Source organism: Dendropsophus ebraccatus, chromosome 12, assembly GCF_027789765.1.
Source record: "Dendropsophus ebraccatus isolate aDenEbr1 chromosome 12, aDenEbr1.pat, whole genome shotgun sequence".
Classification (NCBI taxonomy): Eukaryota; Metazoa; Chordata; class Amphibia; order Anura; family Hylidae; genus Dendropsophus; species Dendropsophus ebraccatus.
In genome coordinates this window covers 64,288,662-64,300,573 of record NC_091465.1, presented here as the reverse complement: position 1 = coordinate 64,300,573, position 11,912 = coordinate 64,288,662, and the positions used below count along the sequence as shown (strand labels likewise).

At 43.5% G+C, this 11,912-nt stretch overlaps 2 protein-coding genes across 3 annotated transcripts in view; both read left to right on the top strand.

The window, feature by feature from the left end:
- The first annotated feature begins 575 nt into the window (after positions 1-575).
- Positions 576-11,912, top strand: part of ETHE1 (ETHE1 persulfide dioxygenase) — a 32,600-nt gene continuing 21,263 nt past the window's right edge. Inside the window, exons 1-3 of one of the 2 annotated variants that reach the window (XM_069948897.1) lie at positions 576-711; positions 896-1,025; positions 1,101-1,190. In XM_069948897.1, the coding sequence (XP_069804998.1) occupies positions 661-711; positions 896-1,025; positions 1,101-1,190 (271 nt within the window). In that variant the 5' untranslated portion in view covers positions 576-660. The remainder of the gene's footprint in view (positions 712-895; positions 1,026-1,100; positions 1,191-11,912) is intronic. The other variant, XM_069948898.1, reaches the window with a different exon arrangement.
- Positions 2,921-4,598, top strand: LOC138770033 (uncharacterized). Its single transcript, XM_069948899.1, has 2 exons — positions 2,921-3,032; positions 3,263-4,598. The coding sequence occupies exon 2, from the start codon at positions 3,675-3,677 to the stop codon at positions 4,437-4,439; it is 765 nt and encodes a 254-aa protein (XP_069805000.1). The 5' UTR covers positions 2,921-3,032; positions 3,263-3,674; the 3' UTR covers positions 4,440-4,598.

Genomic DNA, 11,912 nt, shown 5'->3' with positions numbered 1-11,912 from the left:
TTAGTACCCTAATGATCAACTATCAAGGGTTTATCCTGGAAAACCCATTAACAAGTTTCTATAGAAACCTAAATTGGGTTCTACACTCCAAGCAGAATTCTCTGCAGCTCTATTATACTCACTAGTGACATCATTGCCCATGAGGAAACAGTGGTCTTCTGCCACTCTGCCTCTTCTAGGCCCCAGGCATAAAGCTGACGGGGCCCAGAGCCAATGTCTATCTACATCTTTAGTGATGTGCATACAGGTAAAAACAAGCATCAGCACTTCATTAAAGGGGTTATCCAGCGCTACAAAAACATGGCCACTTTCCCCCTACTGTTGTCTCCAGTTCAGGTGCATTTTGCAATTAAGCTCCATTTACTTCAATGGAACTGAGTTTCAAAACCACACCCAAACTGGAGACAACAGTAGGGGGAAAGTGGCCATGTTTTTGTAGTGCTGGATAACCCCTTTAATTGCAAACTGCACCTGAACTAGAGACAACTGTAGGGGGAAAAGTGGCCATGTTTTTGTAGCGCTGGATAACCCCTTTAACACTTATTTTTTTTCCACCTTGCAGCCAACACTCACTGCCATGCAGATCACATTACTGGGACGGGGGCTTTGAAGAAGCTTCTTCCCGGGTGTAAAAGCGTCATCTCTAAGGACAGTGGAGCCATGGCGGACATTCACATACAGGAGGGAGATGTCATTCAATTTGGCAAATATGTAAGTGCGAGCTGGATGCTATGCAGAAATAGGCAAGAAGGGTACCAGCATACCTGTGTCGGTGGGTTCATGTAAAAAAACAAAGAAGCAATGTACCTAGTGGTACATTCACTTAAGGAAGTTGCAGAATTATTCATTGTCTGTGCAGTTACTACAGAAATGCACTGTTTTTTTTCTTCTACAGTCTCTGGAGGCACGGTCAACTCCTGGGCACACAGACGGCTGCCTTACATATGTTCTCAATGATAAAAGCATGGCCTTCACTGGAGATGCCCTGCTCATCAGAGGCTGCGGGCGCACAGACTTCCAGCAAGGTACATACTGAGCAGCCGCCTCACGGTCTTCCTCTATATGGTTAGTTCCGTAACTAAAATCCGATTTACTTGTAGGCTGCCCCAATACCCTGTATCACTCCGTCCACAGCAAGATCTTTACCCTGCCTGACAGCTGCCACCTGTACCCGGCTCATGACTACACTGGTGAGTCCTATGACCTCAGGGATCTCCAGACCCCCTGACCCTTCTTATGTCAGCACTCTACCCTATTTCTAGTAGTTGTTCTCTATGCTTTTGTAGTTGGTTTTAGTATGTAGTCACAGGGTCGCCTAGGCTTCATACACCTTCACAACCCCTGCTCCCCCTTCTTTTTCTACCAGCTGCTTCTCTGAGGTTTTCCTCTGATGAACCTTAAAAACATAGAAGATTGTCGGCAGAAAAAGACCACCTGGTCCATCTAGTCTGCCCTTTTAGTATTTCCTTTCTTATTATCTTAGGATAGATATATGTTTATCCTAGGCAGGCTTAAATTCAGTTATTGTGGATTTATCTACCACATTTGCTGGAAGTCTGTTCCAAGCATCTGCTACTATACATGCCTATTACACGGGCCGACTATCGCACAGTAAATCATTAAATCGTTTGAATTTAAGTGATAATCTTCTGGAGTTAATGCAGCAATGATCAAACGTCGCACAAAAATTTGTATAATCACATTTTGTGAGATTACCTCAAAATCATTTCACAAGTCTTTGAATGTAACACACTCATCAATTACGATCTTATTTACAATTGTAAATATGAATGTATTAAAGAATTTTTATCTGACAGATCCTTACCAGGTAGAGCTGCAGATAGGTGTGGCACTTCAGATTTCAAGGAAAATGATACAGTTGGCGTGTTTTTTTTTCTTTTAGAAGGTTTTCTCTTTTTTTAGAGGTTTTATTTATGCAGGAGTCAATGTGGCAAGGCATCCGTGCTCTGGGCCTGCAGCACTTTTATCCCCCCCCCGCCTCTCTTCATTTTCAGCACACCCCTGGGCTGGATGGAGGTGGGGAGAAAGGTGCTGCAGACCTAGAGCACAGACACTCTTGGCCACACCACGTTCACTCCCTACCTTGCGGCAGAAATAAAACTATTTTTTCTTCAAAATACCGTCACTGAAAGAAAGGCCTGCACCTGAACCGGACATGGTGTGAGGACCTGTACAACACAGTACTGGTGGTTTGGGGCTTACTTCATGCTGGTACAGATTCACTTTTAGGCCGGTTTCACACGTAGTAACAGTGCGGGCGTTAAAATTTCTGTCCCGTACATCTCCGGGTGGTCTGGCGGCTGTATTTGAAAACCACTTACGGTCTTATCGTAAGAGTCCGGCCGTAGTGTCATGATGTGTCTTGGCTTGTTTGGCCCCGCTCAAAAGCATGTATTTGATTCATGAATCTGCCCCCGGGCCAAATAAGCACACCCACATCCCTATAAAATCTCCGCCCACTCGCGAAGTACGCCCATATGCTTGTAGTGTTTTGAATGCCAAAAAAATAAAAAAAAAGATGTCTGATGGCGCTAATAATGCGCCCTATGGGCCAGCCCGGCGTATGAGGCTGCGCCGCAAGCACCAGCTCGTGGTGCTTTCGATCCTGTGGAAGATGCGTAATTATTACCAGCGTTTGTGTGTAAGTCTCTATATATTTATTTATTTTTTTTTTTTTTTTTTTTTTAAAGCTTTATGTAACTTATTTCAAACTAGCCTTACAAACTGTTTAGGCTTATAATCCGTAAAACATTGATTTAAATGTATTGTTTATGCAAGCTCCCTTAAGTACTGTTGACCAAAGGTCCTTAAATGCAACTGTGTAATAATTTTGTGACTAATTGAGATGTCTTAAAAATAATAAATTTAATTTTTTAAAAATTCTTCTCAGAGGCAAAAGACGCAGAGCAGCGCCGTCTGCAGGAGGTGGGACGGCGATATTGGGTCCACCCCATCAATGTTCGGAGGGAGACCCGGGGCCACATTGGTTGCCTGTATGATGATTTGCGACGGTATGTCGATTTGAATACATCAAAGTCGGCAAATCTTTGAATGTAATATTGCAAATGTAAAGGTTACTGTCCACAAATGTTTACCCCAAAGTCCATAATTTTATTATGTTTTTTGTTTATCCTTACAACGTTTGATGTTAATTTCAACATTTGTAAACCGTATGACATCTTCCTATGATGTGTGTTTGTGTGTAATATTAGTGATCAATATTTTTCTTAATTTGTTGCAGACATCCTGACAAGTTCCAGGACTTCGTGCGCCTGCCTATGGAGGCCTTTGATAATTTACTTTCCATTTTGACCCCACATCTCCAGAGACAGGACACCTACATGCGGAAATCCATCCCTCCTGTGGGACGTCTGCTCATAACGTTAAGGTGAAGATGCTTTATTTTAATGCGAACTATTTGTTCATGTAATTGTAGTGAAATCTAATATAGTGTTAAAATATGTAATAATTTAATATGTAGCTGAATGTGAAATAGAATCATAAAATACTATTTTTCATTTTTTCACAGATTCTTGGCGACAGGGGAGAGTTATGTCTCGTTGCACCTCCAATTCAGGGTTGGTACGTCCACCATCTCTGGAATTGTGAGGTGCACGTGCGCCCTGATCTGGGAGCATTTGCAGCCCATCGTGATGCCCAGTCCGACCCGGGAGATTTGGTTGCAGTCAGCAGCAGGCTTTCAGTCTGTGGCCAATTTCCCCAACTGTATAGGGGCGGTTGATGGTAAGCACATACGTGTGAAGCAACCACCGCGATCAGGATCACAGTATTTCAATTATAAGAAATTTTTTTCTGTGGTCCTGATCGCGGTTGTTGATTCCACGTATCGTTTCCTTGCCATCGACGTCGGCTCCTATGGCAGTACTGGGGACTCCCGGGCGCTACTGAGATCAGAGTTTGGGCGGCGCATACTCTTAGATCACGTGACTCTACCTCCTCCCACTCCTCTTCCGGGTACCACGCATCCCGCTCCATTCGTCATGGTAGGGGATCAAGCCTTCCCTTTACTCAACAACCTGCTGCGCCCTTACCCACGGAGAGGGCTGGATGAACGGGGGAGACTATTTAACCGGAGGCTGAGCCGGGCACGTAACTTCGTGGAGTGCGCCTTCGGGATCATGACTAGTCAGTGGAGAGTGTTTACCACTGCCCTGCAGTTGAAATTGGCCACAGTTGACATGGTCATTAAAGCTGCCTGTGTTCTCCACAACTACCTTCGGGACTATGCTCCCACCCCGGAGGTGAACGTGGAGACACTGCCAGCTTTTAGTGCCCCTATCAACTATGGCCAAGGGAGACAACTCAACCGCGGGATAGTGGTCAGGAACCTCTTTGCTGACTACTTCATGACTCCTGAAGGCGCCGTGCCCGTGCCCCTTTCACAGCCTCCCTTATGAGCCACGGCCACAGGACTGATGTTTTCCCGCATGTATGTCACCTGTCTCTGGGATGTGTGTTTTTTTATTTTCTTTTGTTGTTTGAACCCGATGTATTGGTTGATATTTAATTTTCATTCTCTTTTTACTAAAACAAAAAATATATTTTCTTATTCGACTAAACAATGTGTCTGCCTTTTCAATGTATGTAAAACATGTTGTGTGTTCCCACATAGTAGTGTTCGAAAATACACATTACCTCACTCGATATACTACTGGCCAGTAATTATCGAGCATGGTCACATCATGCTAATGTTAATTGTATAGTCCTTTGAACCTAGTGTGCTGAAAGATTGATGTGATCAAAACATGTGCATTTCCTATGGAGTGACCAGCAGGGTGCGCACTATATGTCTAACTTTCTAGTGTGGGATATGTAACAGGATCTGATATCTTCTAGTGCCACAGTCCATCTCACTTCTTAACAATCACTATTAACACACCACATATATCCCTCCACACATCACCCAGGTGCGCCAGCTGGATGTGGTCTACTTAGGTTGCGGTTCAAAAATATTATTTTATCATCCATTTTTTTTCTGTAAAACACAGAAGAGTGTATTCAAAGATTAGAAATCTCGCTCTTTACTTGATCACCTGTTCCTTGTCTACAGTCATCTCCTGGATTTCTTATCCAAAATCCATCACATCAATCTGCCAGTGTAAACGCTACATTATGTAGTTTATTGTGTGTACGTTTATATATCCTCCACTTTGTACATAATGACCACATGCTGGATGTCCTGCAGGAGGAGATTTCTACTACCATCGGACATAGAGCTCTATGTGGAAATGATAGTGTCATGATAATAACATTAATGTCCCAAAATATGTTAGTGCTCATCACAAGCCTCTCCTGCTCTGCCCACTTCCTGCCTTGGCTACAGATGTCAGCATAGAGCAGGCTCAGACCTCAAAAAGAAGGAATCGCAGCATTCACTACATCTTCGCTAGTGGCTTCACAATACGTGTATTTCACTCAGTATAGCTAACAAAAACAGCAGTGGATTCTAAACACCCAAAGGATCTCGACACAATGTTGTAATGTTGTGGATGTGCGCCATTAAAACACTAAATAAGGACATTTCCAAATAACATCCATTCTTAGAAAAAAACTTAGCAATATTTCACTTTAAATGGCGCACAGCCACTCTATTTCTACATTGTGTGAACACAGCCTTTGTGTTTTTAAGCCACTACTGGTTTTGTTAACAATACTGACCAAAATATACTGACTCAAATACACGTATTGTGAACCTACTACGAACATGTAGTGAATGTTGCGATTCCTTGTTTGTCATGTATGACAGTGCTCTCTGCTGCCATCTGTGGCCAAGGCAGGAAGTGGCCACAGCAGGAGAGTGTTGGCCTGATAAATGAAATACTTAACTACATTATAATATTTCCTATCATGACACATTCATTTTAACACATACAGCAATGTCTCACATATGATTAGAAATATTCTCCTGAAGGACATCCAGCATGTGTTCATTTTCTACTAACGTAAAGCATACAACAAAATTTTATAAGACACAATAGCAACATTCAATACAGCTTTCTATGCAAACAAAGTCCACTAAGTATTTTGAAGCGTATTTCGTAGTTCCTTAGTGGCAGTCAATAATCATTTGTTTTTTTAACCCTTAAACACTAAAACATAAACAAGTAAAAAATAAGATTTCGGGAAACAACAAGATATGTCGCAATGGATTTATTACATGTCAAAAAATAAAACATTCACATGATAGTGTGTGTGGGTGGATGTGGGCGAGGGTGTGTGGAGACTACTTTGGACCATGTTGACAGAAGTTAGAATAGTGTGCAGAGGCAATAGTGTGGGCAATATGTGAAGGACACAGCCAGCCTGACTGTATTCTGGCACCACAAAAATAAAAGGGACATCCCAATCCCCCCAAGCTGTTATTGTCATCCCTAGCTAATGTGATGCCAGACCTTCTAAACAGTGTGTTATTGATGTGGTCCTGGTGCACACAAATGTTAGGAAATTATTAATGCTAGTAAGGCGCGGTTGGCACTAAGGCCCTACAGTGGAGCAGACAAGGGGTGGTGTTGGTGTAGCTGAGGAGAGGGAGTGCGGAACAAACACAAATGTTGTTGGACGGTCAAGGCACATGTCACTCTCTCTCGCCAGGCTCCACAGGACCCTCTTGACATCTTGGTGGTGGAGTCCTGGCCAACCCCTCTGCCAGATTAGGTTCTTCATTCTCTTCATCCGATGAGGCCTCTGCTGGTTGCTGAACTACTTGTGGTCTGAGGAGAAAACAACACTGGTCACTATCTAAGATGGCACTTTTGTTTAAGGACATATTTAGCCAGATAACTAAAATGGAGGCATCCAATGCAGGATTACACTCTGCCTGCTTTCACACTATTTTCTATGTACGAGGTGCCACACTAGAACTTTTTACAATATATTCACACACTGTTGACCCAAAATGTGGGTCTTCACAAGGCCACCCGAGTGGAACATTAGTTTACTCTATGGACACATTGCGTACATTGTTTAAACATTATGAACACAGTCCACGCTATTGGCATAACTGCCATTTCATGTTCTGGATTAGATCCTGGAGGGATCAAAAGCTGTTCCCAAAGCGGTTAGGCCAGGCTGCATTTGTTAGTTATCTGGTGTCCAGCAGGGGGCGCATCATCTTCCCGAAATCGAGATTACTCTAAAGTGTTCACTAAATATACTGCTCCCCCTGCTGGAGCCTCGATGTATACAATCTATATAAATCTAACACATGTCTATGTCTGCACACATAAGACACTGAGCTACTTCCATCATCATCTGCTACTACCATGGACACATGCAATTAACACACACACTTACCTGCGGCGTCTGGGGGAATTCAAAATGAAACGCAGCATTGGGGCAAAACGCAAAGCGGCCAGTTCTTCTTGGGCGGCCCCACGCCTGATCAGCTGCCGTCGCTGCCTGATGAATCGGTCCCTCACACTGGACCACCTGGTCTCCACATAGTTAGCTTCAAGCAAAAGCATCCACACATTAGGAATATATCAGCGTCAGGTGACCATAACACTCGAGTTAATGGTTTGCCACAGTGGCTAAACAACTTACCAATTATCCATTGCTGTAATCTAGTATGCTGGTCCCAATCTGGGTATACAATCCGGGCAACCTCCCTCCATGCGGCACTCCGTGTTAGCCGGCTTCTGTACCCAGGCGCAGGGCCGTCCCATAGCACTGGCCGAGCATGGACCTGAAAATCCAAAATAATTACAGTAACGTCTTAGAAATTATTAGTCAATAAGGTCATAGCTACTACACCCATGTCACATGCTACACGCCATGTTTGATTGTAAATAGTACGTCACTTATGTGGGTGGGGTCTCCAGCTTCACCTGCAGCCAACTCCCTCCCTCCATGATGTTTGCTGGCGCCACATATCATATACACAGTACACTACTACTCACATCATGTCCTCATAGTATTTGCCCTAAATATATGTGCTTACTACTAGGGAATGGAAGGCCACAATCCGGCGCGGGGGTCTGGGATCGGATAGCGACACGGGGGGACACGCCTCCTCTCTGTAGTCTCGCCACCTCAGCACTGGGCGTAGCGGGGGTGGGGGGGGGTTAACTATTGCGTGTCGTGTGCTCGGCGAATTGCTATGTGACACCATGTAACGATGCTCAGCTTACCCATTTCTGTCCGGCATTGTCACGTCGTAAGCCGCTGCACTACAAGTGCCATAATGGTCGGCCACGCCTCTTTGAACGTGGCTGCTGCGGATTGTGTGTGCTTCCGACGTTACAACGCCTGACAAAGTACAAAGCAGAGCAGCGCTAAAAGCCAAAATACTCATTAGCCGAGCAGTGAACAGAATTAGCACAGCACACCAAACACTCCGGCTAAACAACAACCCCGCTACGCACACTGATGACGTGCATGTACTACAGAGAGGGGGCGTGTCCACGCTGTGTCGCTAGCCTATAGCATCATCAGCCTGCGCCGGATCTTGTGCGTGATTTGCGTACTATTTAAGCGACCTCCTTATGATGACACTATCAGCACATTATATGGTAGGATTTCTACTATGTATGTGCCGCCAACAACCATCATGGAGGGAGGAGGGAGGAGGGAGGAGGGAGGAGGGAGGAGGGAGGAGGGAGGAGGGAGAAGGGAGAGAGTTCGCTGCACGGCCATCTCGCTAAGAGCAATCCTAAGTCACGCCCTGTTTGCCCAACAACATGTGCTATTACAAGGACAATTCCTCGACCAGCCATTACTTACAAATCTCGCCTAAAATACGATGTGCGTTACATGGTCCGAAAGAGCTAACACATTCACAGATTTGGAGGAGACACACACATCTGAAAAGACTCATGCAGTCATTGCTGGATTTCAAGCGCCCCCTGATGGCAAACACATAGGAATTACACACAATCGTACTTACATAAACTACTCGGAGCGATGTATCGTGCCACTAAATGACTATAGACAATCGTACACATAAAATAAATATTATCTAGCATCTATTGATCATTACATAATCGATTTGTTTTCACTAAATTATTTACCACTTAAACAGGATGCAATTACAGATGTGACTTTTGGACATCACAAAAAGCGATATAAAAGACAAGACTTGTAAATTACATGTATGTAAATGTGACTCACACAACAAATGACAGTCATACATTAAGTCACGGCCACACAACTATCTTCTCCGAGTCCAAAGGACGATCGAAATCTTTCTATCGATGATCTTATCTATGTATAAAGCACTCCCAACAGCTCCAGAAAATACTTACTTCACTGATCAGCTGGCCGACGGCTATAACAGACCGATCAGGATACATCTCGGGCTCCATGAATCACTCCGGCTTTGTTGTCCAAATCACTTCTTCTTCCAGCGACGGTTTTCAAAGTGCAGATTCTTACAATGCAGACACATCCTAAATAACCTTGGCTTCTACCCATAGGAACTCAAAATGATACATTTGTTATCTCCATCCAGTCACGGACACGGCCTAGGTGAAGCCTGGACACAAACAGTTGTTACATTCATCCCTGTATTTTGAGTTATATTTAAAAATATACAAGGACAATTACAAAATAAGACCGTGAGAAATGTGTGGCAAACAATATTTCTCTCATGGCTAAGCTTCAAATAAATAATTCCTTTCTTCTATCATCCTATGTCAAGGCCAAATGGCAATCCTGCTCTCATCACACAGGTGCAACTAGCCACAGTGCAGGGTGGCACTCAGATACATGCACTAACAATGCTATATAACATTTGGCCACTTCTCCAAGAAATGGACCACAAACACAACATTCCTTTCCCTTCCGGCCCAAAAGGCACCTGCAAAGGTCCAGGACACATGTCCACTCTCTGACAAGGCCGAGAGCACACCTGTACCAACGATACCTCATACCCAGCCCTCAGGCCAGGCACTCACTGGTCGTCAGTTAACTGCAAACTAAGGTGTAATCTCCAGAAGGAGAAAACTGGTGCTCAGCCATGAAATGACCACAGAACAACACGTTTGTTATTCCTAGATTCATTCCTTACACCCCTTTGTTTGCACCATGTCGTACCTGCTTGCCGCTTGGGCCCCACGATTTCTGTGATCCATTCTATATTGGAGCTACCGAACCGGTGGATCAGCCCAGCCACTATCTCCATATGTGAGCGAACACACTCATTTACATATGCAAATAACCAGCCCTTGGCGGCAAAGGCCACTGTTGACTAGAAATCAACGTTAGTTTTCACTTTGGTTACTGACAGGGTTACGAAATTTTGAATTACCATATGAAATAGAGGCTTTGTATTCAGACTGATAAAGTGTTGCCATCTGTATACATGGCTAAAATAGGCATGTCGCATTAATGCAAATCATTACGCGAAACAAAGTGCACAACCAGCTAAGCTTTTTCTGGGAGAGGTGAAAAAATGAGAGATTATATAAATACACAAGGAATTTTATTCAAAAACATTCTCAGACTTGCCAAGCAATATGATGTCACAATAGTAAAGTCAAAGTTAGATTAGGACAGAGGGGGAAGGGCGCATGAAGCTGCAGCTTACTGCAGACAGATCATTGCATTCTGCTGCAGGCTCCCAAAGGCCGATCTCGTGGGCCAGTCTAGGAGCAGACTATCAGATATTCATCCAGCACACACTGAGTCAATGATTAGCGTAGTGACACAACATGTTAATAAAAGCCTGAGACTTGTGGGAAATGTTACATATATATCGTCAACACATCCATTAACTGCACTATGTGCAAAGGCCAAACCAATACAAACATAATTATGGTTAATTTTTAGCTTTTTAAACTGAAAACATGTGAATAGATCCTTGATGTATCCTTGGCAAGGCTTTAGGCCTCTCCATGTGTGAAAATGTGGATTTTATTCTAGGATACAGTACATTGTGTAAGCGCGCGGTACTTTAGTAACCTTGAGCCAAATCACTACATTACACCTCCCAATCGAGAGAGAACAACGCAGATGTGTGTGGAAGAATGTCAACTATTCGACTTACACACACACACAATGTAGCATTGTTTTCTCCAGGCCAAATGTAGTTTGGATTTTATTGTTGATCATTAAAATACTTATAATGTTGAATTAAATATTATATCTAAAATAATTTTACACCAAACTCTGCATGTTCTGTATGAAATATCACATTAAACCCATTATTGTGTATAAAGGTTAACAAAAAGGATACATTTCACAAATCAACCTTCTGTGCAAGATGCTGAGTCAAACATAGGCAACAAAAGTCAGTAATGGATGTAAAAACCGGACACATCAGACACTTGCATTTAGGAACTCATCTATTTGTATGACAGTCCTTTTTTTTCCTTATTGACGTTTAAATGTAGTGACATATTGGTTCTGCTAACAAGGGCCCCTACACACAAGAACCATTCGCCCTGGAGATAGCTAAAGGAAAGACATTATGATTTTACTTTTTTCTATAGATTCTTTTAAATGAGGATCTTAGCAAACTGTTTTTTCAAACAGAGTGTACCATGTCACCCCGGTAAGGTGTCCTCAGGGACATGGACCCTACTCTACCCTAACACAAAATGACCTCTCTGGGCCTGAAAAAGGAGACCACTTGCCATAAACCAAAAAAAAAAAAAAAAAAAAAAAAAAAAAAAAAAAAAAAAAAAAAAAAATTAAACCAAAAAAATATAATAATATTATGATGTATTGCCTCATACATCACATAGTAGAAATCATAAACGTCGTGGGTAACGAGATGTCCGAGAGCGCCGTCCACGCCGTGGCTGGCGCCTAGGAACGGCCCTAGTACCCTCAGATGGAGGGGGCATGGCACCAGGTGGCTCTCGGGACAATGCTGGGGGGACAAGGGGGGAGAGAGGTGGGGGCACAGGTGGGGGCGCAGTGGTCTCGGG

Bases quoted from the DNA above. Each gene is read 5' to 3' on its own strand.
- LOC138770033 (XM_069948899.1), top strand. From the start codon at position 3,675: ATGCCCAGTCCGACCCGGGAGATTTGGTTGCAGTCAGCAGCAGGCTTT.